A 27,756-nucleotide genomic window follows, 5' to 3' on the forward strand; every position below is an offset into this window, starting at 1 on the left:
CGATGCTGTGTGGAACGTGCTCCGTGACTGCATCACCACTGCTGCAAGGATGACCCTCGGTACCAGGAAACCCAGCAGTCTGTGCCTTAATAAGCAGAGATGGCTTTAGACTGAGGACGTGCAGCAGAGGGTGCATGAACATCACCATACTGATCCTCAAGAATAAGGGGGACCCAGTGGCATGTTCCAACTACCAGCCAATAGGCCTGCTCTCACACACCATAAAAAGTTTTGAATGCGTCCTTGACCAGATCAGCGTCACCAGTGCCAGTGCTGCATTCTGAAAGGCTGTAGAACAACCCACGCAGTCTTTGCAGCCCGCCAGTGGATGTAGAGGCACGGCGGGAAAAACAGGCCACTACATACCGCCTTTCTCGACTTAGAGAAGGCGTTCGATCATGTATCCCATCAGCTTATTTGGTATGCACTCCATGACAACCTGAAGAGCTCATATGCTGGATCAAACTGCTTTATACAAATACCAGCAGTCAAGTGAAGTGTGCAGCTGGGACGTCCGACAGCTTCCCAGTGAACGTTGGCATTCACCTGGGCTCCGCACTGTGACCGCTGCTGTTCATTCTTGTTATGGACACTGTACCATGGGATTTGCAGGGCAGCAGGCCCTGGATGCTGCTTTACCACCACCTGAGAGGAGCTGCAGCACCAGGTGCAAGCCTGGAGTGACCTCCTGAGCCAGTTCGGCCTGCGCCTCAACATCGCAAAGATCGAATATTTGGAAACGATTCCCAGTGTGGGCTCAATCCAGGTTAACACTGAAAATCTGGAGAAAACATTTCAGTACCTTGTCTCCATCCTACAGAGCGACGGCGGCATCGACGGTGAGGTACGGGCGAGAGTCAACGCGACATGGCTACGGTGGAAGGAAGTTACCGGTGTCCCTGTAATGTTTTCTGTGATGTTTTCTGTTAGTTTGCTTATTTCTTTTATTTGTGCAGGGTTTAGTATTTTTTAATAAAAATTGTCCTCTTTGTAGTACTTACTAACCTGTGTATCATTCGAGTCATTAACCGCTTAGGGTTAAAAGGAGTATTACTATCAATATCAATACCCCTAAATGATCATTTCATTAGGGCACCTTTAGGGAGGGGTTACAATTCTTTTACTGCCAGCTGGGTAGAGGATGTGAGAAAATGTCCAGAAGTATTTAATTAATGTTCATGAGCTGCACCTTATGGACAGTGCCGAAGAAACTGGAAAGGCATTTTCTTATTAGTTTCAAAGGAAGGAAGGTTCGGGTCCATGATGTCAGCGACTAGATCATAAGCGTCATGTTTGTGTCCATATACTTAACTGAATTAGTTAGCTAGAAAAGATTGTGTGTATCCTGTGTGTCTTGCCTGGTGCTTATCCTGTAAAACAGAATTATTATTCTGCCTATTCTGTTAAAAGAGAATTGTACTGCAATCATTTATATTGCAGGACCGGTAATGATATGGCAACACACTCTGCAGAGAATAACTGTACTCTGTACTCTTATTTGTTGAAAAACACTTAGCAATGACTTCACCCATTGTTGACTTTATTAGTACTTGTATCCTACATGTGGATTCACAGGTGTAGAGTTACAGACTGTGTAGCCCAAATAGAACAGGGTTTACCCAGAAAGTGTAAAATGGTGAATTACCAGGTTTAGGTAACAAGGTGCCTTAGTCATATCTGAAATCCTAATTAAGATGCGTCTTAGGCTATGACTAGAAACAGCATTCATATGACGTTACTGGAAAGGAATGTTGGCTGGGCTAAACACACTCCCTGTTTTGTATGTGAGGACGGTTTTATGAATATTAATACATTTTAACTTCAAGTAGGCTGTTGTTATGGCAAGCAAGTGTAATTGTGGCGTCACAACGCGTAGAAGTTTAACTATTTTAGTACGCAGCACAATTTTTGCTGCTATAACGAGTTTGAGCATTGATATTTGACTACAGCATATAAATGCACTGAAAGAGTAGCCGTTGTAAGTACAGTGAGGATATCGAGGTCCAGGCCGAGTAGCCTTTTATACGAATTAGCGAACCTATCTATTCGTATGATAAATACAACTCCCGTACTTTGTGTTTAGCAGCAACCATAGAGGACTATATTAACGCTAGCTCGCTAGCTAACTAAAGGTACGGTTTAGGGATTTCATATCTCATATTAGCTTATTAGCTAACATTAGCCCAAACGTGTGGCTACCCCTCACGTTAGCTATTTAACAACCACAGAGGGCGGCGCTCTTGAACCGCAGTCAACCTATCCGCGTTTTACTGCGGTCAAGATATCTGCACATTAGCGATTCGCGTTCAATTCATCCGAGGTTCATATTCTTGTACGCCTATATGTGCGATTTTACGATATTTCTCTGTTCACCGCAAACTAACGCTCCCCCCCCCCAAAGCAAAGAGAAACAGACTTAATGAAGTGACGCACCTTTACTACATTTAAAAGTACAAAATACACTTTACTTGATTGAACTAGTTTACTATTATTATTACATAAACACAATTGTTAATATATTTAGACAGCTCAATAAGCATTGTGCAAAAATGCTTTTTCTATAAACTGTTTCTCAGTTTATTATAGAGCTTCACTGCCAACTAAAGCGGGTTATCACTAGTGAAATTTTACAAATGTGCAGAGCATGAGGTAATCCAGGACTGAAAAATTCCATTGTTAATTGAGTGGTGACCCTTGGCTATCACCAGATCAGGTTTGAAAAGATTATACCGCACCAGTTTTTAATAAATCTATATTGAAGTCATTGTATTTGTAATGATGTTTACTTGCCCATTTAATTCATATTAACCATATCACGTATGGTTACATATTTTTCTGAATTTTAACATAATGCAAGAACAGTTCCACTACCACATGTCAGTAGGAGCCCTTGACTATCAGCAGAGTAGGTTTGGACAGATTTCACTGTACTGTTTCTTTATAAATCCATTTTAAAGTTAGTCATAATTGCTATGGTGATAACCAAGCACTCCTACTCTTATGTGGTAGTGAAACTGCTTTAGCATTATTGGAAAATTTTTAGAAATAGATATCCATACTGTTGAACTGACTACTTTTAGGCAAGATAATGCACTCATTTTGTAAATACTGAATTTGGTTATCTATTCCTCAGAAATGTCCCATAATGCCAAGACAATTTGACTACCACAAGAGTAGAGCAACTTCACTGTCATCAGAATAAGTTTGGACAAATTTCACTGTACCATTTTTTCATAAACCCTTATTAAAATCATACTACCTTTCGGGAAACTCATGTACTCATTTCATTTAGGCTGATTTTGGACACCTATGTCTCAGAAATGTCCATAATGCCAAGACCATTCCTATGGACTATCAGCAAAGTTTGGACAGATTTCACTGTACCATTTCTTCATAATTCATATCATAAAGGCTGAATTTGGATATCTATCTCTCAGAAACTTCACATAATGCAAAAACAGTTCTACTACGATATAAGAGTAGTGTACCTTGACTATCACCAGTGCAAATTTGGCCACATTTCACTGCACTACTTCTTCATAAATGCATTTTAAAATCATACTACCTTTAGGCAAATTAATATACTCATTTCATAGAAGCTGATTTTGAATATTTCTCAGAATTTTCCCATAATGCCAAAACTTTCCCACTACTCCCCAAGAATAGTAGCCCTTGGCTACCATCAGTGCAGGTTTGAAGTGCAAGAAATGGTTCAGTGAAATGTGACCAGACTTGCACTGGTGATAGATAGTCAAGGTACACTACCACTTTGGAACTGTTTTTGCGTTATGTTAAAATTCAGAGAATTCTAGCTAGCTAGATAGGTAACAACACAATATTAATGAGGTCAGTTAACAATTAAAATGGAAGATGTAGCTATCTAAAATTTTAATGCACTATAAATAAATATTTGTTTAAATAATAATCCATAAAAAATCGTTATCTAGGTTAAATAGCTAACGCTTGGGAGCCACACGTTTGGGCTAATGTTAGCTAGTCAGCTAGCTGGCTAATATTAGATATGAAATCCCTAAACCGTTACATTAGTTAACTAGCTAGCTAGCGTTAGTATAGTCAACTAGATATCAAGAGCGACGTCCCCTGTGGTTGTTGTTGCACACAAAGTACGGGAGCTGTATTTATCCTACCACTGATAGTTAGCTAGATAGGACCGCTAGATAGGTTCACTAATTCATATAAAAGGCTACTCGGATCTGGACGTCGATATCCTCACTGTACTCACAACGGCTACTCTTTCCTCAAAACCGATTTCGCACAAATCCCATAATTTATAATCTCCCTATTTCATGAAGATGAATGAAGAAAAGCTTATTTGATATTCCGACAAGATGCGGTCAGTGCATTTATGATTTTTAGTAAAATATCAGTGATCAAACTGGTTATAACTAACAGAGAAAATTATTAGTATCTATGAAAGCAACAAATAAGCCAGACGGTAATATTTTCTTCAATAACAAACACCCTAACAAAATAACCCAACCAATAACCCAAGTAAAACAGTTTTTAAAATGAAAGTAAAAATCAATAAAAATATTAATCAAGAATCAATAAACATCATCTCAACAGCCATTTTAAAATATTATGGAAGTGGAATTACTACATGAAATCAGTTCACACTGAGTTCATAAATGAAGCATAAGTGCATCAACTCTCTCTCTCTCTGATGACTGCAGTCCACAAAACACCTCAACTTCCTGAGTTTCAGAATTTTTCAATTCTGACCTCAGAATAAGAACTGAAATCAAAGTTCTGAACTCTCGTCTTCTTGGGGTGTTTGTGTTCTCCCTTTGAGAAGTGCACTGAGGCGTAACAAACCTCACCTCCTCCAGCCTGCAGTGGTTAGAAACACATTTGGCTTCTGGAGAACTATTGCAAAAAAAAGCTTCATTTATGCAATGTGTGTGTGTCTGTGTACCTCATCAGTATTTTGTTGTTTCTAGCTCTGTTTTTTGTACATCCATCTCTGACCAGTTTCTTTTTCTATTATCAATGAAGGAAAAGAATCAGTCAGTCACATTACAGATCCACCCTGGAACACTGGAGAAAATCAATATTAAAGCCATAATGTTGTCAGTAATGCTCATTAGGAAATACTGATTATTTGATGCATATGCATGTAACTGCCCTGGTCTGATTCATTGACATCCTGAATCAGCAGATCTTGAGTCTTACTGGAGGCATTCCACACAGCAGAGCAGCAAGTTTCCTTATCAGTCAGTAAATCAACAGCAGAATGACGTTCAGATGAACTGCTCCTAAACCATTTAGTATTTGACCTAGCAGGTATTTCACAGTTGCTGTAGAGGATGATGCATTCTCCTCGTCTGACTCTCCTCTCCACTTCTGCTCCAGAGATCCTTTTCTGACTGGAGTACACCAGACCTGCAGGAGAAAATCTGATGTGGGTGCGAGCAACGATAGATGTGTAGATCTGACATGTGTATGCACGAAGAGTTTGTGTATTTCATTATACATGAAGCCAATCAACTACTAAGTGTATTAAAGTTTGTAAAGTTCAGTAAAAATGTCCTAGTAGAAGCCAGTTCACAAATATAAACATTTACTTACACATGACAGTAATGAGAGTGACCCGTGAGCTCACCATCGCAGAGACTGGTGCTGGGTGGCTGATGGTGATTAGAGACGTTGATGCGGATATCTGTTCTGAGATCTGATTGGTTCACGTCAGTGGAACGTTTCTATTTTTGATCACAGGGTTTGCCACAGCCTGATGGCAAAGTTTGATGTTTAGACATGTAAGCACTAAGAAACTTGCAAACTAAAGAGTATTCCTGGTTGGTCAGTTTTTAAAGATGAGGGATATAGATTTAGATGAGAGTTTCATCTGATTAACCAGGTCCAGTGGAACATTTATTCTGTTCATATTTTTTTTCACTTTCAGCAGTTTATATACAAACACACCTGGACTACATGACCTTTGATCTGGGATACAGAATCAGTCCAGTGTTCAGTGTTCTGGAACAGAAGTAAAGTTTTTCACATGCTGTTTACTCAATAGTTCTATCTAAATCTAGTACTGTCCAAATCAGATCCTGGGTCAGTTTTACCACTTAAGCCATTTCTGAAAAGTAAGTCTATCTAATCAAAAACAGATCTGACATCAGTGATTAAGGACAGTCAGTGTGCTTTGCGCTGTATGTGGTCTGAGCTGCAGGGTCTCATTGTGGGTTTCCTGTTTTAATTTGCAGGAACTCTGTTGTTCACAAACTCTCAGGGTGGGGGAAGGGAATCACACAACACTGTCAGAGCCCAAACATCCTTTAATGAATTTATTGACATGTTTATGCATTTTCTAATCCATCCAAAATATGAAAATAAGCACTTGCCTTTTATAGTCATTCATTTTTAGTCTCTCGCTGTGGCAATGCAGACACACATGCACACACACACACACACACACACACACACACACACACACACACACACACACACACACACACACAAAACACACAGATTATCTCTTTTACACATTCACTGTGTATTAGACAATCAGACATTAGTGCACTACAATAACAATGAAAGGTCTAATCAGTATATAACAAATCTGAGATCAGATATTAAACTTAACATGCAGGGCTTCAGCAGGGCCTCATTGTGGGTTTCCTGTTTTTCTCTGGTTGGTTGGTTGCTGCTCTGGTTGGGTGGAAATGTGGCTGCATTGTTCATCTGATCATGTAAATATTTAAACCTCTTTCTTATTCTTTGTGTGTGGACACACACTGCAGAATAAAGCTATGCACACACTTCCTCTTAAATGGAGATCAAGTACTTAGTAGACATATAAAGCAAGTAATAGGCTGATCCTGGTTCAGTGTGATTTCTTAAAAGATGTCTGGCAATGCTAAAAAAGCTGCAGCACAGAGTATGTACAACAGATCTAAGATGAGTTGCTCAGTTTCTTTTATCACACCATAGTGGTGCGTGAGAGAGAGAAACCACAAGTGTTTCCATTACAGTCTAGAGCAAAGTGTATGAGGGATTGTAAAAGCTGATATCTGTCTGTAAAATGTCCCTGATTTTGAGATGCTCTATATCTGTATCTATCTATCTATGTATCTATCTATCTATCTATCTATCTATCTATCTATCTATCTATCTATCTATCTCACTAAAATTATATATATATATATATATATATATATATATATATATATATATATATATATATATATATATATATATATATATATATATATATAAAATGGATTACTGGGCAGGATTTGTCTGTGAAAAAGTGCTCCATGAGTCACTATATCACACATGAGATTTGATGTTCACTCATCTGTAGCAGGATGTATGCACACCCACCTGGGCTACATGACCTTTGACCTGGGCTAAAAGGATCAGTCCTGTGTCAGCAATCATTTATATGCTATTTCCTCATAAGCACTATTTTATGTTTTAAACAGATTCTGGGTCAGTTTCACAAATTTACCAAGGCCTGAAAGATACATATACTTCATGTAAATCAGATCTGAGATCAGTGATTAAACATGGTCCATGTGCAGTGCTCTGGAATTGGCCTGAGCTGCAGTGTCTCATTGCAGGTTTCCTGTTTCTTTGTTGTTTGCAGTCTTGCAGGTTTGGGGGCAGGGGAGACATCAGTAGGGTGTACAGGGGTTAGCATGGTGTACAGTGGTTAGCATGGTGTACAGCGGTCAGTATTGTGCACAGGGGTCAGTATAGTAGACAGGGGTCTGCATAGGTACTCTGACCAGTCTACTGCTACACAATAATCTGTGATGCACTGTGTGTTCTGACACTTTTCTATCACAGTGAATATGAATGTTTTCATCAATGTGTGCTACAGTACCTCTTCTGTGGGTTCAGACCAGACGGGCCTTCACTCCACACCAGTGAGCCTTGGGCACCCAGAACCCTGTCACCAGTTCACTGGTAGTTCCTCCTTAGACCAGTTTTAGTAGGTACTAATCACTGCATACTGGGAACCTCATGAGATCTGCTGTTCTGGAGATGCTCTGACCCAGATGACTGCTGCTCAAACAGACTACCCCCAGGTGAAGTAACTAGTAGAAGCAGACAGGACTTTAACTGATTAATATTATTGAATTATTAAGCCTAAGATCACTATGGGCAAAGCCAGGCCTGGCATTAACAGGGAGTGGTGTAACACAGGCAGCCACTGAACTCTGAAACAGTGGAAGCGTGTTCTCAACATGAGGGGGTAGCTCTAATTGGCCAGTGTCACTGTGATTGACAGGGGAGAGGACAAATGCCAGCCTTCCCTCACTGAGAGTCAATTTGCTCTCTCAGGCTCCCATCCACAGATGACTGTGGCATCATCAGGGATAAAACTCATGATCTCCTAGGGAATGCTTTTCTGTCGAACCACTGAAGATGTAACCACTCTGGGACAAGTCTTTAAAAACATAGTTTGCAACTTTAAGAAAATGTAATTCTTTACATACTGAAATAAGCGAGTTGGATGAGTTCTGTAAACACTTAACCTTTCAATTCCCAGTCCACACAGATCATATATTGAAACTGAACTGCAAACAGATGTTTTGAAATCAGTGACATTACAGACATAACCACGTTTACACACAGCCACCCACAGGGGGCGATAAGGAGGGTTGTTACTGCAGACAGCCTGTAATAGTTTATAGAGAAGAGGTCATGTGAAGAAAGGAAGTAACCCTTCTGCTGTTCCTGGCTGTTGGGAATCAGATCCAGACTTTTGGAAGGAGTGAATAATATAGATTTTTCTACTAATTCCACAGACATCAAAATCATCATCTTAATTTAATATTCATCAGGTCATTGTATTTACATTGGCCTATTTTTGCGTATATTTGATTACATTTTAAAAGCTTTGTAAATCTATAGCTATTTCCTTCTAGATGAAATCATATAGTCAGTTAAACAGGTCCTGTAATAGCTCACCCAGTAATGCAGGGCACTAGCCACATCACTGTTGTGATTCTCAGGCTATGTTTGTAAAATCTTACTGTCACGATTGGTCCCTCCCATTTTCCCTGTCTTGTATATTTTAGTTCCATACCATAGTTTCATTTTTCTGCCCCTTGTTTGATTGCTTACACCTGTCCCTCATTTCTAGTTTTGTTAAGTTAATTTATTTAAACCCTTTCTTGAGCCCTGTGTGTTTGCTGTTCATTGCATGTTTATTTGAATCTGTGCGTTTATGTGTTATGTTCATTATGTTTATTTGATGGTTGCATTTGTGTTAGGTTCATTGTGTTTGGTTTAATGTTTGGACCTTTGAAAGCTCATCCTTTTCAGAGCCTTTATTTGTTAGCCTGTTTTGTTATCCTAGCCTTCGTGTTTCCTAGCCTCTGTTATATCCTGCTTCCCCTGTTTACCTTTGTGTGTTTTTGTTTGTTTGTAATGTATCCCCGTAATCTCCGTGTTGGCTCTATGACCCTGGACTGCTATAATGACTACGACTCTGGATTTGCCCCTAATAAATCTCGTTCTTCTCTTCGCCTCCTTACCGCTCATCGTTACACTTAACAGTATTAAAGTCATTCTAAATGCAGTAAGTCCAGTTTATTATTCATTTTCCATTCATCGCAAATATTATATAGAGGTAAAATTCACCTCATTTTACATATGAAATATGCTATTTAGAACATACAGCATATCAACATTTGACATATATCAGGTCTGGTTGGTAAACTTATGTTAGAGAAAGACACGTAAACAAAGTTTAAATTTAGATTTTAGATCATATATTAATCTACATTGTTAAAGTAGTAGAAGGTTCAGGTTTTTACAAAATGCTTTTTAACTTTAAACAGTGAATTGAAATGTCAGGAAAAGCTGAAAATCTTTTTTTTTTTTTTTTAATCAAAATACAATCATATGTATCATAGTAAAGCCCAGCTGCACGGGAGTAAGCACTTCAACTTTTCACTCATCTTCCTCATGTGTAAGGGTGATGTGATCATAAACCTGATTTGTCATCTTACTCTGCTTTCTGGAAAAATCTTCCTCAGTAGTTTTACACTCAACCAGTTCTGACCTCAGAATAAGTACTGAAATCAGAGTTCTGAATTCTCGTCTTCTTGGGGCGTTTCTTTCCAACATTCAGGTTGTCCAGGGAGGCGTAACAAACCTCACCTCCTCCAGCCTGCTGTGAGTTTAAAAGCATCTGGATTTGACAATTTTACATTTTTATATTTAACATTTCACTGTTACAGTCAAATGGTTAAAAAACAATACTGTGAGTATGTGTTTGTGTACAAGTATGTTTCACAGTACCTCATCAGTGTTGGAGTATTTCTGGATCTGTGATTTGTTTTTAAACCTCTGTTCAACTTCTGCTTCTGTAATCAGAACAATATTAATAATCACACAACAACATTACAGATCCAGCCTGAAGCACTGGGACAACCACACAGCACAAAGTCCAGGGGTGAAATTACAGCTACAAAAATGTACAAAAAAATGGATTTTACAATAAAAATGTCCAAGTCAGCTCCAACCTCTTTAGCACTGCAGGTCTGAACGGTTCTGAATAAGGACAGTAACTGTTCCAGTCACATTTACACATGAACACGTTCAGAATGGAACGCTTACAAAACGTGCTCAGCACAGTTTCCTGGGCATGGTTATCTAACTGTGCTCAGCACAGTTTCCTCTGCGTGGTTATATAACTGTGCTCAGAGCTGCAGAATCCTTCAGCTGAGAAGTCTTAATTATGTAAGGGTTTGCCAACAGGCTCTGCACAGAGGTAAGACTCATCATGTTTCTCTCTCTTTCTTCATTAACATTTGCCATTTGAACATGTTGTGATATTTTGCACACATAAAACTGACACAAAACTAGCCCAAACATTTTTACATCGCCGCCACATATCCTTCTCAGCCCTGATCTCCAGAATGACACTTGTGGAAAAAGAAACCTTAACCAGACTCAGGAGTCCAGAACAGCCTTGCACGGCCTTGGTAACTGTGGAAAAGTTGCTTATGTTAATAATTACTGAATGCATAGCCATTACACTTGACCAGAAGAAATGACAACTATATAGAAATACAAGAAAAGTTTCTAAAAGATTGACGTTTTTGAAAATTGAGAAAAATGTGTGAACTAAAATGGTGTCAGTAAAACACAAACACACAAAAATGGAGACTGAGTGAGTACCTGAATTTCTCTTGCGACAGAAGCAGTAGACACAGGTGGAGGAGATGAGAGAGGAGAGGAGAACACACACAGGACACACAGTGAACAGCAGCTTCCTGTAGACACCACAGTCTGATACAGGAGGGGTGGAGGTGGAGGTGAGCTCAGCACCAGGGTCTGAAATCAAAGAGGAAGTGGAACTGTCAATTAAAGTTGGAGACAGAACTCATAAAGTAAACACAATGTCATTAATCTTGCATGTCTATTTCACGTTAATATTAATATATAAGTAAAATGTTCTTTATGGTTTAAATCTTAGAAATGTGGATGAAATTCTACTATCTCAATAAAGAATCTCAATCACATTTGACCATTTATGTTGTAAATACTGCTAAAAAACAGTCAGGAAAATTTTAGATTGTTTTAAATACATTTTTTTTCTTTAATTCAAAATTGTCTGTTTACTCACTAAAGAAAGTCACTCAGCAGATCAGACTGAGTAATCTTACCATGAAGGGAAAGTAGGATAGTTCTCTTTCCATAAAGGTAAACATCCTTAGAGTTTATAACTCCAGTTTTATCTTTAGTGATGTATATCTTGTGTAAAGCACAGTAGTACAGACCCAAGACTGATTCAGTGATGTTCTTTATCAGCAGGTCATGAATTTGTTTAGAGGGATTCCACACAGAAGAGTAACGTGAAGTAACTTCTTTACTCCAGCCATTCCATGTTATAATCCGAGGAGGTTGATTCTCATGGGAGCAGTTTCTGAACCACACTGGATTAAATCCTTTCTCCCAGATACAGTCACCGTAGAGAGTGGCATTGTCTCCTCGTCTGACTCTCATCTCCACGTCTGCCCCAGAAATCCTCTTCTGACTGGAGAACACCACACCTACAACGGAGAATATATAGTTTAAAATAAGGAAGGTGAGCTTCAACAGAAACAGGCATAACTGTGTTTAGAGTAATAAAGTAAGAAACATAAGATACAGTAGTTTATAAAATGAATTCACTTACACATGAGAGTGATGAGAACAAATCGTGACGTCTCCATCTCAGACTGGCGCTGGGTGGTTGATGGTGATGAGGGTCTTTGACGCGGATGTCTGTTCTGAGATCTGATTGGTCAACGTCAGTGGAACGTTTTTCTCTGTAGTGGCTCTCGTTGAACTCTGTGGTTTAGGGGACTTTATCAGTGGAAAATTTCTCTTTTGGTCAACAAACAACATAATGGCTCTGTATGCAGAAGACTAGCCGATAAGTTTAAAGTTGTCCAGGCACTGAGAAAAGGTAGTTTTAATTAAAGCGCATTCAAGCAAGATTTATACAAACAAATCGCATATAACCTATTGGTTACTGTTACGTAGTCTATAAATATACATGATATGTCAAAAAAAGTTTGAACTTTTTTTGTTTCTTCATAAAACAGGTTTCATGTAGCCTTTTGTTACTCACATCACTACATACCTTTATATTACTTTCAACTTTGCTGAAGAATAATTTATAGCAGCTACTGGAAAAGCCTTAAAATTAATCATTGAACAAAATACCAGGAAATTAAAGAAAGTACAAGCTCTTTTAAACCTGATTAGGATCGGTTCAATCAGACCAAAGTAATTTGTAATGTAATATTTACACACAGTCCATCTCACTGACTCATCAGTGTGTCGTACTGAAGGAGCTGAAGGTGCAGGTTTAGATGCCTGTTTATTACATAAAGAACCAAATTCTCAGGGTGGCAGGAGACCATGTCCACACTCCCTGTTTTATCCAGTCAAACGCAGCTGCACTGAACCGTGAGAGTCACATAGCAGAGTGCTAGTGTATCTGAACAGAGCAGAGAGATAACTGGGTGGATCTGATGGATAACAACCTTTCACCACTTCAACCTGTACAAAATGTGATTTAAAAGCAGGTTATAAGCTGATCCTGGGTCAGTTATGCTGGTGCTGTGCTGTGAATGTGGTCTGAGCTGAGGGCTTCCTGTCAAGTTTCCTGTTTGTTTGCTGTTTGCAAGGTTGCATGAAATGAATCTCAGTTGTTGTGAACTATTTTTCATTTAATATCTGAAATCTGAGTACTTATGTGAAAAGCCCTAAGAATCCCCTCCCCACCACCACCAAATCAGGCCTGTCAACCACTAATATCTCCACCCAGTGTAAACAGAATTCAGTCACATGGAGGTCATCCTCTGAACTCTCCTCCAAGTCTTATCACTGAAATGATTAAGAGCTATGATCATTTATATCAGTTACACACAAAACACAAATATTACTTTAGTTACATTACACCTTTCTCAAACTCAAGGACACCTCACATATCAGATTTTCAAATCATCCACACACCAATGAGAAGCAGCAGCCAATTTGCACACAGCATACTCTCAGTCAGAAACCACACCCCCCTGAGGGACTGAGATTAAGTGCAGGGGAAGAGATTAAGACCAGGACAGACCACCAACCATCACTAAACATACATGCACACAGAACAATTTTTAGAGTATCCAATCAACCTAATAGCCATGTTTTTGAAGTGTGGGAGGAAACCCACAAAGACACAGGGGGAACATGGAAACTCAAACCCAAGACTCTTGTGCTGAGAGGAAAACATGCTAACCACCAAGCCACTGTGCCAGCCTATGGCACTCCTAGAATACATCACAGGTGAGAGAAGAACCTCGATAAATGAAAATGTAAATCAAAATGTGAATAAAGATGTTCATTTGTAGCATAAAAGCTGTCAGCCCTCAGGACTACCTACAGCTGTGTGGATGTTCTTAGCTCTAACACTTTTATGTAGGACTTTACACCAAACACTTATAGTTTTATTTTGAGCAAAACTGCATTGTATATTGATGACAGAAATGTAATCTTAGAAATGTACTCAGTCTTTTTCTCTCTCTCTGTCTCTCTCTCTCTCTCTCTCTCTCTCTCTCTCTCTCTCTCACACACACACACACACACACACACACACACACACACTTTGTGTTTGTTGGAGACACAGGAGGCCCTGCAGCAGGGAGCGTTAAGAGATCTGCACACTGATCTGAGATCTGAACTTTGTTATTTATAACTGATCTGAGATCTACACACTCTCATTTTGGGCAGTAGTGGTTAAGGTACTTGACTAGTTATCAGAAGGTTGCTGGTTCAAGCTCCACCACTGCCAAGTTGCTACTGTTGGGCCCAGAGCAAGGCCCTTAATCCTCAAATGCTCAAGTTGTATTCAGTCATAATTGTAATAAAAGTCATAATTGAATAAAAGTGTCAGCTAAATGTAACATTTGAAACGGATCTGCACACTGTTATTTATAACTGATCTGAGAGCTGCTACATTCTTTAGATTCATATACATTTTCTGGCATCACTAAGTAAATTAAACTGATTCTAATTCTGCGCAAAACATGAGGTACACAGTCTGTGGATGTAAAAAAGTGCTTATGTAGGAGTGTGTCTGTGTGCACATGCAAGCATGTGTCTCTCCCTGTGTATTTATGAAATGAAGATGCATAAACAGATGTGTATATGCATAAGGCAATCCATCAAAAATGTATTTATATAGCACTTTTTACAACAGATGTCACAAAGCAGCTTTACAAATGTCCGAGTCCAAGTCTCCAGTGAGTAATTCAAGGACAACAGTGGTGAGGAAAAACTCCTTAGAGCATGAGAAAGAAACCTTGAGAGGAACCAAGACATAAAGGGGGGCCCATCCTCCTCTGGCTGACAATGGTCACCACAATAATAACAATTTTATGAGAAAAATAAATTCAAAATGAAAAAATAAGCAATTAATGTCTAGTACAACTTTCTAGAGGTCCTAGTCTTGTCCTGATGGTGTGTATGTGTCCAAGTCCCATCCTGCAAGAGAACGTCCATTAAAGGCAATGGAGAGGTAGTTGGTTGGGGTGGAGGTGTGATGGGCTATAGCAGGGGACATCGGGGGTGGGGGAGTAGCCATGGCAGCTGAGATGGGTTGAGGCTCAGTAACATCATGACATCCCACAAGAGAATGTCCATTAAGTGATTGTGTGCATGTGTACGTGAACGAGCGTGTGCGTGAGTGTTTGTGTGCACTAACACAGCTGCAAGTGGTTGAAAGGTAAGAACACATCAGTGGTGTGTAGTGGTCTGACAACAAAAACAATAGAATTATATCCTAACATAAGAGAGAGAGAGAGAGAGAGAGAGAGAGAGAGAGAGAGAGAGAGAGAGAGAGAGAGAGAGTGCGCACGTGTGTGCTCATACATTTGAATGGAAACATCAGTGGTTGGAGCATTTCTTGTCAGAACCTTCAAATTGGATCTTAATTGAGATATAGCATGTAGTTGTACCTCAGTATGTCTATGCAATGTACAGCTCACCTATAAAACTGAAGCACATTCAAACACAGTTTGATATCTTTTAAAAATGAGTAAAAACAGAAAGAAGAATGCAGCTAATAGCTGGCGCCTTACACCAAACCTGCAAGCACCAGAGAAACAGGAAACCCACAATGAGGCCACGGTGCACACTCACCACATTTAACAGCTGCTTGGTTTTCAGTAAACAAGTCTTGGTACAATAAGTCTCTCTTGAAGTCAAAGAAGTAAAAATGACCTAGGGTCATCTTATAACTTGGTTACAAATCACATTTTGCATACTGTGGGTGGGTCAACAGGTATTTATCCTTCAGATCTGCTCAAACTACTCTTTACCCTGATCAGAACAATTCTGTGATGTGATGCTTGCATCTGAGTGGTGCAGTGTTTCATTGTATAAAACAGGATGTGTGGGTATGGCCTCCTGAGCAGGATTTGAGCCCTCCTAGCTTGATTTTATCCAGAGCTGCACCTTGACCTCCCTCATTATGATGTCATGATGCTTCAGTAAATATAAACTTTAAACTAAACATTTTTTTTTGTGTGTTCTCCATCCCTAGTTCAGTTAAAATGCATTTTAAAAAGTGAAAATCAAGCCACTGACATTCACATGTCAGTGTAGAAGATCAAATACCACACATTTAACAAAAGCAACCTGCATGCTATACACACTTTGGGTTGGTAAGACTTGCTTGAAAGAAAATCACGCAGGCATGTCAGTTAAAACACTTCTCAGGCCGTGATTCTCAGTATAATCTGGACTAAAACCGCTCGGGCTAAACTTCAGCCATCACACCACCCATGATGCCTGATAACTGTTCACTGCCACCAGAGCCACAAAATTTAACCCCATCATGTGATAGGACAGTTCCATCTGCGTGGACCAACCTTGGCTTGTACTACTGAGCAAAACATGAGAGGAAATTTAGTGCTGACAAAGGAGACACTGAGGACGTTATGGGACTCTAATTGCATGTCTCTCCCTTGTAGGTGAGCATGCACCTTTATCATTTCTGCTGGTCAAACTGTCTCTCACATACTAGAACTTCGAAACTGCTCCCAGTAATCCTGAAAAGAAAAGCTTTGTTGTGTTTGTAATTTTTGTGACATTTTGGAGAATAAACATGTAAAATATGACATTTGAAGTGAAATGTCATGTATTTGTTCCTCTTCAGGGACGACCACCCTAACGCCTCGTATATATCAGTGTGTAGTGTCTGCTGGACACTGTTCACTGTGTGTCCTGTGTGTGTTCTCCTCTCGTCCACCTGTGTGTATGTGTCTATGTCTGTCATAACAAATCCACAGGTACCATGTCACTCTCTCACTCTTTCCATCTTCTATGGTTTCCATTCCTACCCAGATATATTGATACAGTATATTGTCCTTGGTAGATAAGTATATTTGTAATAATCACATATGATAAATAATGTGCACATGTGTATAAACCTTTTTCCTTTTTGTTTTTTTGTACTCGTGTTTTCAGTAGAGCGCATACCCCGTAAGGAGGGGGCGTGGTACACGAGTTCAGAGCTCGTCCCTTCCGGAGCAGAAGACTGTAGTTACTGATTGCCCAGTGGGCAGGAAGATTACGAATGGACTAATAATAAAATAAAGAATCCCAGGAACAAGAAGAGAAAGTTTTAACACACAGAAGCATCAAGTCATGGGACTTTACTTGGGGAAAGTTCACATCTTCTCTCTCCACTTTCGCGCAGTGGAAATACACCTGAAGGAGTAGGCTATTCTTTCCTCTTACCCCGGGGTATTATTGACCGTTAACGGAGTTTTACTGAGGGATTTAAAACTTCGCTTTCCTGTCTACCAAAGGGGACACAAGGGGTTAGCTGTGAAGTGGTAAAGAGACCGTCTCCATCTTGATTTACCGTGCTCACTGCTTCCCTGTTATAAACACTACCGATGTCAAAGTGGTTATGTTGGATGACCTGACGTGTGATATTGTGTTGGGTATATTTGTATAATATTACTACTTGTAGGGTGTGTTGTTGTATACATATGTGGGGGGGGGGGGGGGGTTATTAAACGTCCTACATTTCAACGTTAGTTTGTGTATTTGAAAATATAGTGCTAGAGTGTTAGACGCACCATCCCGCCCTTGTTTGTGTTTGTGAAAGAGTCCTGAGCAAAACAGAGCGAACGTTACATAGTACACTTGCTAGGTCATTAACAGTTAAATTAACAGAATTTACTTATTGAGAACACACACACATGTTCAAGGCTGGTGTCTGCTTTAAATGCCTCAACACTCTTGTCTATGAAATGTGTCAGTTGATTCCAGAAAGTTCTTCAGGTGCCTGTTATATCCCACAGTCCACCAAAACAGTAAACAATTTAGTTTGTGTTTATTTGGTTCATCTTGATCAGGTTAGGTATAAAATGCATCTCAGTAACCATTTTCTTTTCTACATGTTCAACCAGAACTCTTGGGGATATTAGCTTGGCAGTTTCAGCTTGGGGAACTCTTGGGGATATCAGTTCCTCATGACTGACTGTGTGGGTTAGTTGAATGGTTTAGTCCAACTGGTCTAAGGGCACTTTTGGAATGTCATACTGACATCATCACATGACACTGGGTGCTGCAGCAGCTGTGACATCTTAGCTATAAAGTTTTCTCATTTTTAATGGGATGTGATGTCACCATACCTGTATCATTATGCTGACCCATGGTTGTAACAACAATGGACACATTACTCTAAGCTGCTGCTATTTCTTTGATAGAAAAAGAAATATTGTTTTAAAAAATGTTGGAAACAAACTTCAGTGATTTAAAAAAATGTTTTTTTTTGCTTTACCTCTTTCACTTTAACTGCTGTATAAAAGCGATGTGACACTGCTAGTGGTGTTTTTGTTGCGAATAACACTTACAATGAACTACGGCTCTCATCTGACCAGTGTCTAAACACTGCCATGATGTCATTCACCATATCACATGACCTCCAGTGTTTCCCTGAGTCTGGACATCAGAATTTACTGTGTGTCTCTCTACTGACTGCAGAAGCTGTCAGCAGGGGACTGTGAGATTGAGGACAGGGGAGGAGATACAAAACTATCTATAGTTACTCTCCCTGTGTTATCTTATATTTCCTTGTAAAAGTGGAATAAAATTAATTAGTTTAAAATAATTTCAAGCCAGTTCAGTTTTTTAGGGTGTAAATCTGTTGTAATGTAAGTGCAGATCTCTACATGCTACATGTTTTTAATCATTGTAGGGTGAAGGAGATGAGCGTCATTATGCTTTGGTGGACTTCTCAAAGGCAGAAAACCAACCTAAGAAGGAGAGGGTTCAGAACACTCATTTCTATACGTATTCTGAGGTCAGAACTGAGACTGTAGAACATTCAGCAGGAAGCATTTTGAGTTGAATGATCTTATTTTAAAGATCATCTTATTTTTATTTGTTCTTATTCTTAAGACTTTGAAGTAGATAAACTGATTACATTTTCCCCGGTACAAATATAATGTAATGCCTGTTATTTCTGGTCACTCGTAATGGTTTTGGTCATTCTAATCGCACACAAGGACACAGACATACAGCCCAGCGTCAAACCCCACCTTTGTTTGCCACCCAAAACACGTGAATCTTTTACATATGTGTAGATTGAGCTTCTGTGTGACTTTCCTCTATACTTTTATTTTAGTTTTATGTTTAAACATGATTTAAAGCAATTCTGATACTGCTGTATTTAAAAGCATGACTTTATTCGCTGGTTAATACATTTTCCACAGTGACAGAGCAGTGTAAGTGTCTGCAGGAGGTTGTTGGTACGTCTTTCTTCTATGATGTATGAGAACAATTTGTTGAGGCTCAATGCTGCACAGCTTCTTTGTGGGTTTGCGTTTTGTGTGTGTGTGTGTGTGTGTGTGTGTGTGAGGGAGAGAGAGACAGAAACAGTGTGAAAGAATGAGAGAGAATTTATGCTGGTTGCATGTGATTTTCTGTTTTATGGTCCTATTCTTTCACCCAATTAGTGTCTTTGTGTGTATGTGCACGTGCTAATAGTTTGTCTCTGTCCATGGTTCTGAAACCTCTACCAGCTGCATGTAGACAGTTTCTTCTGCTCTATAGAGATCTGCAGTCATGTGCTCTTAATCGCCCCCACTGGTGGTGAGAGAGAATGCAGAAGCACATTAAACAGCACATTTAACCAGATATTCTCTTTGACTGACCAATTAAGCAGACTGCTCCACAAACAGATCAAACTGAAACTAAACCAGTAAAGTAAATGAGAAAGTATAATTTGTTGCATTATGGTGTTTTTGTAAGCAGAGCAAGACTAAATGTGACACCAATAAGCATGACTAGTGGCATCTTGCTTCAGGAGAAACAGGCATTCCTGCTGGATACCTACACAGGGCCTCATGGGGTCCTAGTTGGAGGTGGTTTTGTTACTGTATTGTTATAGACAAAGTGGATTGAAAGTTGTTTAGAGGTTGAATAATAAAGGACAATGAGGGTTTCTAATGTAATCTGGGCCCTGTTTTCCAAAAGATTTGTAGTGTTAAGATCTCAGCTTAAATGAGAAAGAGAGAGTATTCAATGTAATAATTGCTCTAGCATTTAAGGATGATTTTTGATCTTGGGTGTCAGGATCTGCATTCAGAAATGGAATCGCCTTCAGGTATAGTTCAGAGGCTTTAATGCAAAAACAGGAAGGGCAATCCAAAGACAAAGTCAAAAAGTAGATGTAGACTAGCGACAGGACAGAATACAAACAAGTCAGGCTAGGGGCCGGAACAGAGGGAACAGGCATGAGTCAAAATGAGATCAGGTAAATATTCAAGGAAAAGGCTCAGAAACACAAGACATGCTTAAATAAGACTTATACAAACACTAACAAGAGGGTATTTATAGGCAGACACAAAGGGAAAAATTAGACACGTGTGACAAGTAATCAGAGTATTGGAAATGAACAGGAGGATTCTGGGGAATGTAGTTCACAGGTGTCAGGTAGTGAATTAATTCGGGTGTTTTATGTGAATGAAAGTGGAAAAGTGTGAAGTTGACGCTCTCAGGACAGATTTTGAAGCTCTGCACTGTGAACTGTGGCCCACTGGTAGTGGAGGTGTCGTATGTGCCCTGAAGCAGCTGGTCAGACCTTGTCTATGGCAAACTCCTGCATTTCCTGGAGTGACCACAAGAGTGGTCAAGAGCATCAGTGCTTTTACATTTTTGGGTTAAGCTTGTGTCCAAATTTCTGTTACAGACTGAATTCTTGACAGCTTCACTTCCTACTGCTATAGCAGTAACAACTCAGGGAATTATCAGTGGCTCATACTGAAGTGCACATAGACAAAAGCACAGAAAACAAATCTGTGTTTAACTCGGGTAAGTAACCTAGCTGGTTAAAAGAGCAATGTTTACACAGAGATCACATAATACATACTGGTTTGGATAAAACGGGAAAATCAATTACATTAGTTGACCCCCTCCCACCCCTTTCTTACTAATTCAAATAAGCTGCGAAATATGTAGAACATAAAAAATATTTAGCAATAGCTTTATCTTAAGTCCCTGGAAAATCCTGTCTGAAAAACTGTGCTCCATGATGGCATCTTGTTTTGTTTACATTGACCTGTCACTCACTTTCTTTTTGGCAAAAACCTTCCCAGTCTGACAGAGCTAAAGCTTATTACATTATAATTCGTATTTGTCTATCTGAAGCACTTTGAATAGCCACTGTATATGAAAAATACTACACAAATAAATGTTCCTTGCCTGTGTGTCTGAGTGTCTGTCTGTAAAGTGTCCTTGAGTTCAAGAAAGTCCCTATATAAAAGTAATAATAATACTGCTCCATTACTCCACCCCATCTTTGTCTGTTTGGCTAAGAAAACATGCCATAACCGACATGTCTAAGACAACTGTGCTGAATTTGGTTACTGAACTTGGTTAGTAACCTGTGCCAGAAAGATTAATTGATCTTTAAATGAACTGAACTATGTGTGTCGAGCGTCACACTCCACTGAGCCTCATGTAAATCCAGGAGTACGTCTTTGCTGGTCCCAGATGTGTCAGTAAGCACTTCTCTGAGCACGCTGCCACCACCCGTTGCTTGTTATATCTAAGCCCTCTATTCACCAGTGCACTGATCTAAGCCCTCTATTCACCAGTACACTGCAGTGATCTAAGCCCTCTACTCACCAGTACACTGCAGTGATCTAAGCCCTCTATTCACCAGTGCACTGCAGTGATCTAAGCCCTCTACTCACCAGTACACTGCAGTGATCTAAGCCCTCTATTCACCAGTGCACTGCAGTGATCTAAGCCCTCTACTCACCAGTACACTGCAGTGATCTAAGCCCTCTATTCACCAGTGCACTGATCTAAGCCCTCTATTCACCAGTGCACTGATCTAAGCCCTCTATTCACCAGTGCACTGCAGTGATCTAAGCCCTCTATTCACCAGTGCACTGATCTAAGCCCTCTATTCACCAGTACACTGCAGTGATCTAAGCCCTCTACTCACCAGTACACTGCAGTGATCTAAGCCCTCTATTCACCAGTGCACTGCAGTGATCTAAGCCCTCTATTCACCAGTGCACTGATCTAAGCCCTCTATTCACCAGTGCACTGATCTAAGCCCTCTATTCACCAGTGCACTGATCTAAGCCCTCTATTCACCAGTGCACTGCAGTGATCTAAGCCCTCTTCTTTCTTTAAGGACAGACTCCTGCACAAACTAGCTGTTGGGACCTGGTACATCTGGTCAGCACGTTCTCGTCCATAAACAGACCAGATAGATGTGGTAACTTTTGATATAGTCTCATTATAGTATAACATCAATCAGGTTTTTAAAAATAGTTTAGAACAACTATGTTGATTACTATCAATATTTTTTTTAAGTAACTTATTAATAATTAATGTTATTTTTCCTTTTCATGTGGCATGGACAAACCTTGTCAGTTATGAGACTGATTAAGGATTAGCCAATATTTATTCTTAAGAATGTTATGTACTTTACTCCTGTTTAAAGTATCATCATCATACCTGAAATGTGCCACATTCTGGTTTGTTATTATAGCTTTTTAACTGTATAATATAGTCTGTACAAGGCTTTCTGTGACGGGCGTAGGACGAGAGGGCTAAAAGAAAGAAAGAGAAGCAAATTCTCCAGCTGAATAGTTTAACGAAATGAACGAGACCGAAAATCGAACAAAAAAAGTTCACTGATGCGAACAAAGGCGCCAACGAAACATGAATGACCGACATCAATCATACAAAGTAAATAGGCTTAAATACAGACAACATAATAACATCATAACCCCCAGGCGGTGGACAAACATAAGATTTGTGATGAGGTAACGCAGGAATAACACAAACAAAAGTCCACGTGCGCCGCCGGTAGACGACAGCAAAGAGGAGGCGGTACCGTGAAACTTTCAAGACAACACCAAGTCAAGAATGTTCCGTTTGTCTTTTTAATTATTTATTCTCAATGACATGTTAACATGAATGGTTGGCTGTTATGGCAACCAAGTGTAATTGTGGCGTCAAACTGCGTAGAAGTTTGGACGGTTTTATGAACCTCCATACATTTTTACTGCGCTCCCTGCTGTATAATTCATATAGGATGTAGTTATGGAAACCAAGTCTCATTGTTATGTCACACCTCGTAGAGGTTTATATATTTTAGTACGCAGCGCAATTTTCTCTGTTAGTTATAACCGTTTTGATCGCTGATATTTGATTACGACTTATAAACGCACTGACCGCAGCTTAGCGAAATATCAAGTAAGTTTTTCTTCATTCATCTTCATAAAACAGAGATCAGAAATTATGGAAGTTGTGAGAAATCGTTTTGGGGAATGAGTAGCCGTTGTAAATACAGTGAGGATTTCGAGGTCCAGACGCGAGTATCTTTTTATATGAATTAGCTAAACTAGCTAACGATTTTTTTTATAATTATTATTTAAACGAATATTTATAGTTCATTAATAATGTTAGCTAACTACCTCTTCTTGCACTTTTTTATTGTTAACTGACCACATTAATGTTGTACTAAGTTACCTGTCTAGCTAGCTAGCGTTAGCTAAATTATGCTTGTTGCCCTTTAGCCTACTATATTTATATTATGTCTTTGTATTCATATTATGTAGCCCGATTTTCCTGTCATTTGACTTTTCTGATTACTGATAAATTGGGATGGATGAAAAATAAGAATGTCTTGCAACGCATCTCATGCTATTGCCTTTAAATTATATTTAAATGAACTGAACTTGGTTAGGGGAGTAGTTGTCTGCTCTGGAAAGATTCATTTATCTTTAAGACATAACCTGAACATTTTCATCCTATTGGCTCTGGGCAGCATTTGTTCTTCCCTCTCCTTGTGTGTCGTCCTCTTTCAACTGTTCCTTGTTGTTAATCATTTCTCTTGTATTTTGATCTCACCGCTGCTTTGATTCTTGACGTACTGTTGTTGGATTTTACCTTCTGGCTTTGTCCATCTTGTTTTGTTCTCTGTATTTTGTTTTTACTCTGTTTTGTGTGTGTGTGTGTGTTTCAATAAACTCAACACTTGGCTTCACAACTCCTGCCTAGTCTGGGGTTTGATATGCTTTATATAGTTTATAAAGTTGACTCAGTGGTTCAGGTGCTTGACTTGTAATCAGAAGGTTGCCAATTCCCTGAGCAAGACCTTTAAGCCTCAATCGCTTTGGATAAAAGTGTCAGTTAAATGCCATAAATGTAAATCTAAATGTAAATGAAATGACCTGCTTGTAAGAGCATGTTGTGAAATGAGTACATGTGCAGACTGCAGAGACATGTAGGCAGGTACACAGGCAGGCAGGTCATCCAGTCATTCAGTTTGGTCTGAATATCTGAGCATTTAATTTATTTATTTCTATCAGAATGTAATGAGTGTTTCACAAAAATATAAAATGCTTCTACAATAATTGACCAACTCCACCTTTAAACTGTACTCCATCATTAAACAGAAAAATAATCCTTAATGTAAATTTAATTAGTTTATAGGCTAGTTTTATATGCTTGAAACTAGTTTACAGGCAGTAACAGTAGTTTAGTAGTTATTGGACTAAGCATTTTGTTTTGTGGTCAAAATGACAATGACTTGACTTGCCTGATTACTTGTACAATTTGTGTTTCTCTTCTTGAGTCTCCATAAATACCAGAATCACCTCGTTTACTGACAGGCAGCTGTCTGTGTGAGAAAGTCAACTGTGTCCCCCATGACTGTTCTGATTGGTTGGGGATAAGAGCAGCTCCTTCGGGCTTTGCCCGACCCATGGAACAGCCAATGACAAAGCCACTCACGCAGGATCTGGCAAGTCCTGGTTGTATGTGAAAGACTTGCATAAGAAAACCCTCACATATATTAGGACCTTCTGCTCTGTCCCTGTGTCGCCAGCTTCAAATAGAGGGGGTGTGTGGAAAGTCAGGAAGGCGATCGTGATGAAGAGGATGGAGCAGTTAGTGTCTCCAAACAGGTAGCAAGACAGTCTAAGGCTGGAACATGAGAGCCTCTTTCAATGTGCCCAGACATAGTAATGTTCAGTTAATGTTCAACAAACTACACAACCTACATAATATTCACTACACAATCTGCACATTAATGATCAATGCACAATGCAACCTTCATATTGTGTTCAGCACACTAAACAACCTTCACATCAATTTTCACTACACAACCAGTTTCGACGCAGACCTTGTTCTGATTGGCTAAGGCCTGGGCCACACTATAACATTCTGTGAAACGTCATCAGTTGTGCTCTTGTGCTCCGACCCAGTCTCGGCTTGGCTACCTAACAGAATGCAGGTGGACTGGTGCATGGTTTAATGTTTAATGTCTGTAACTAAAGCGAAGAGTAAGTGGGATGAGTGGGGAAAAATGGAACAGATACTCTGAATGTTATTTAGCAGTTTGTCAGATTAACTGTACACATGATGTGACTGGTTAGTGCACATTAATATGACACATTAAAATGACATGTTACTGTGAATAGCAGAGGCCTTTGAAAAGTAGTACTGTCTACTCTAAGTACTACAGTAGGAGCAAACTACAACAATACAGAATTCACCAGTGTCAGGGAAGCCCAAACCTTACTGTATGTGGATTTGTTCGTCAACAGTAGAGATTGTACAGTGTGTATGACATCATAGCTAAAAGCCCTAACAGAAAACAACCTGACAACTGGTGTGTTTGAATAGATATTTTTATTGAACAGTTTCTCTTGGCTGTCACAAGAGTGCACCAAATGCTCACTTTATGTAGCTCTGACAAAAGTAGAGAATTCTGGGATACTCGCAGCCGAACAGATTATGCACTGCTGCGAGTAAGTACTGCTCCTTTTACCGAGATCAATAAACAACAATGAGAAATTGAAGCGACAATAACTTTTTTTTTATACCGAATGTTATTTATTTAAGCAGTTATATGACGTTACTGGCGAGCAAAGTTTGCTCGGACAAGCACATTTCTTGTGTGTGTGTGGACGGTTTTATGAATAATAATACATTTTCACTGAACTACCTGACCTGTACTTCATATAGGCTGTTGTTATGGCAACCAAGTGTAATTGTGGGGTCACAGCGAATAGAAGTTTATATATTTTAGTGCGCAGCGCCGTTTTCTCTGTTAGTTATAACCAGTTTGATCGCGGATATTTTAGTACAACATATAAATGCAGTGACCGCAGCTTGGAGGAATATCAAGTAAGCTTTTCTTTATTCATCTTAATGAAACAGAGAGATTAGAAATTAAGGAAATTGTACGAACTCGGTTTTGAGGAAAGAGTAGCCGTTGTGAGTACAGTGAGGATATCGACGTCCAGACCCGAGTAGCCTTTTATATGAATTAGCGAACCTCTCTAGCGGTCCTATCTAGCTAACTATCAGTGGTAGGATAAATACAGCTCCCGTACTTTGTGTGCAGCAACAACCACAGGGGACGTCGCTCTTGATATCTAGTTGATTATGCCAACGCTAGCTAGCTAGTTAACTAACGGTACGGTTTAGGGATTTCATATCTAATATTAACTAATATTAGCTATCTAGCTAACATTAGCCGAAACATGTGGCTACATAGCTAGGCTAGTTAACCTAGCTAACGAATTTGATAGTGCACTAAAATGTTAGCTAGCTACCTCTTCTTCCATTTTTAATTGTTAACTGACTACATTAACGTTTTACTGAGTTTCCTAACCTTAACTATCTAACTAGCTATGTTTTTGGCTGTTATCGTGCTGTTTTGACATTTACATTATGTAGCTCGTTTTCTTTCTGCCTTTTGGCTTTTCTGATTACATTGGCATGTATAAGAGCTGATCATATGGGCTAAATGAAAATTATTTTTGCAATGCTTCTCATGCTATTGCCACCAGCTAGGTAGGCGACGTGAGAAAACGTCCAGAAGTATTTAATGTTCATTAGCAGCACATCATGAGCAGTGCTGAAGAAACGAAATGCATTTGCTTTTTAGTTTCAAGACAAGGCAAGTTCAGGTCATAGACGTCAGCGAATACATCATAAGCGTCATGTTTGTGTCCTTAAACGTGACCGAATTAGCTAGCTAACTGGTGTAATAATGCTCAATAAAAGTATGAATTGTGCTCATAATGCTAGTAAAATTATATGAGCAGTGTTCTTAATGCTGAATGACAGCTTGTACAGTGTTTGTCATTTATAATGCTGGTAAAGTATATCATTAGTGTTCGCAATGTATGAGTGTGGTGATTCTACCCTGTCCTTATCTTCTGGTTCTGTTTATTTTGTCTGTCGGTCTTGCCATGTGCTCTTGTTTATTTCTTAGCCCCGCCTTGGTTTACTCCCCCTTGTTACCCATTATCCTCTCATTATGGTCATTGTCTCCACCTGATTCTACTTAGCTTCATCTACTCCTGTGCATTTATACCAATGCATTACTGTCAATACTGTGAAGTGTTTGTTTTGCTGTTTGTGGGCCTGTTTTGTGGTCTTTTATTTTATTTCTTATTTGACACTGATGACCAATGGATATTCTGTTCTACTGTGCCCTGGACACTGGATTGTGGAAGCAACATTAAAAGAGCTTTAGAATGTTTGCTATTGCAGCCTGCTTCCTCTATCCCATTGTTACAAAAATATTTCACCCTACAAGGTTGTCAGCAAAACCATGAGGACGAACCAGAGATCTGTGAGCACCCAGCTCAGTGTAGGTTCTTGCTATTCAAGATGTATTCCTCCGATGGGTTCTGTTCCATTGCCTCTGTTGGTTACTTTGGGACATCC

The 27,756-nt window shown here is 39.4% G+C and overlaps 1 protein-coding gene and 1 long non-coding RNA gene across 2 annotated transcripts; both read right to left on the bottom strand.

The window, feature by feature from the left end:
* Nucleotides 1–4,600: 4,600 nt before the first annotated feature.
* Nucleotides 4,601–5,651, bottom strand: LOC118242030. Its single transcript, XR_004776513.1, has 3 exons — nucleotides 5,590–5,651; nucleotides 4,937–5,403; nucleotides 4,601–4,851 (listed from the first exon to the last, which is right to left on the bottom strand). It is a non-coding gene; the product is annotated as an uncharacterized LOC118242030 (long non-coding RNA).
* Nucleotides 5,652–9,598: 3,947 nt separating this feature from the next.
* Nucleotides 9,599–12,251, bottom strand: LOC118242028. Its single transcript, XM_035530232.1, has 5 exons — nucleotides 12,167–12,251; nucleotides 11,655–12,041; nucleotides 11,167–11,322; nucleotides 10,285–10,349; nucleotides 9,599–10,156 (listed from the first exon to the last, which is right to left on the bottom strand). The coding sequence occupies exons 1-5, from the start codon at nucleotides 12,201–12,203 to the stop codon at nucleotides 10,031–10,033; spliced, it is 771 nt and encodes a 256-aa protein (XP_035386125.1). The 5' UTR covers nucleotides 12,204–12,251; the 3' UTR covers nucleotides 9,599–10,030.
* Nucleotides 12,252–27,756: the final 15,505 nt, after the last annotated feature.

This window comes from Electrophorus electricus, chromosome 9 (genome assembly GCF_013358815.1).
Source record: "Electrophorus electricus isolate fEleEle1 chromosome 9, fEleEle1.pri, whole genome shotgun sequence".
Lineage (NCBI taxonomy): Eukaryota > Metazoa > Chordata > Actinopteri > Gymnotiformes > Gymnotidae > Electrophorus > Electrophorus electricus.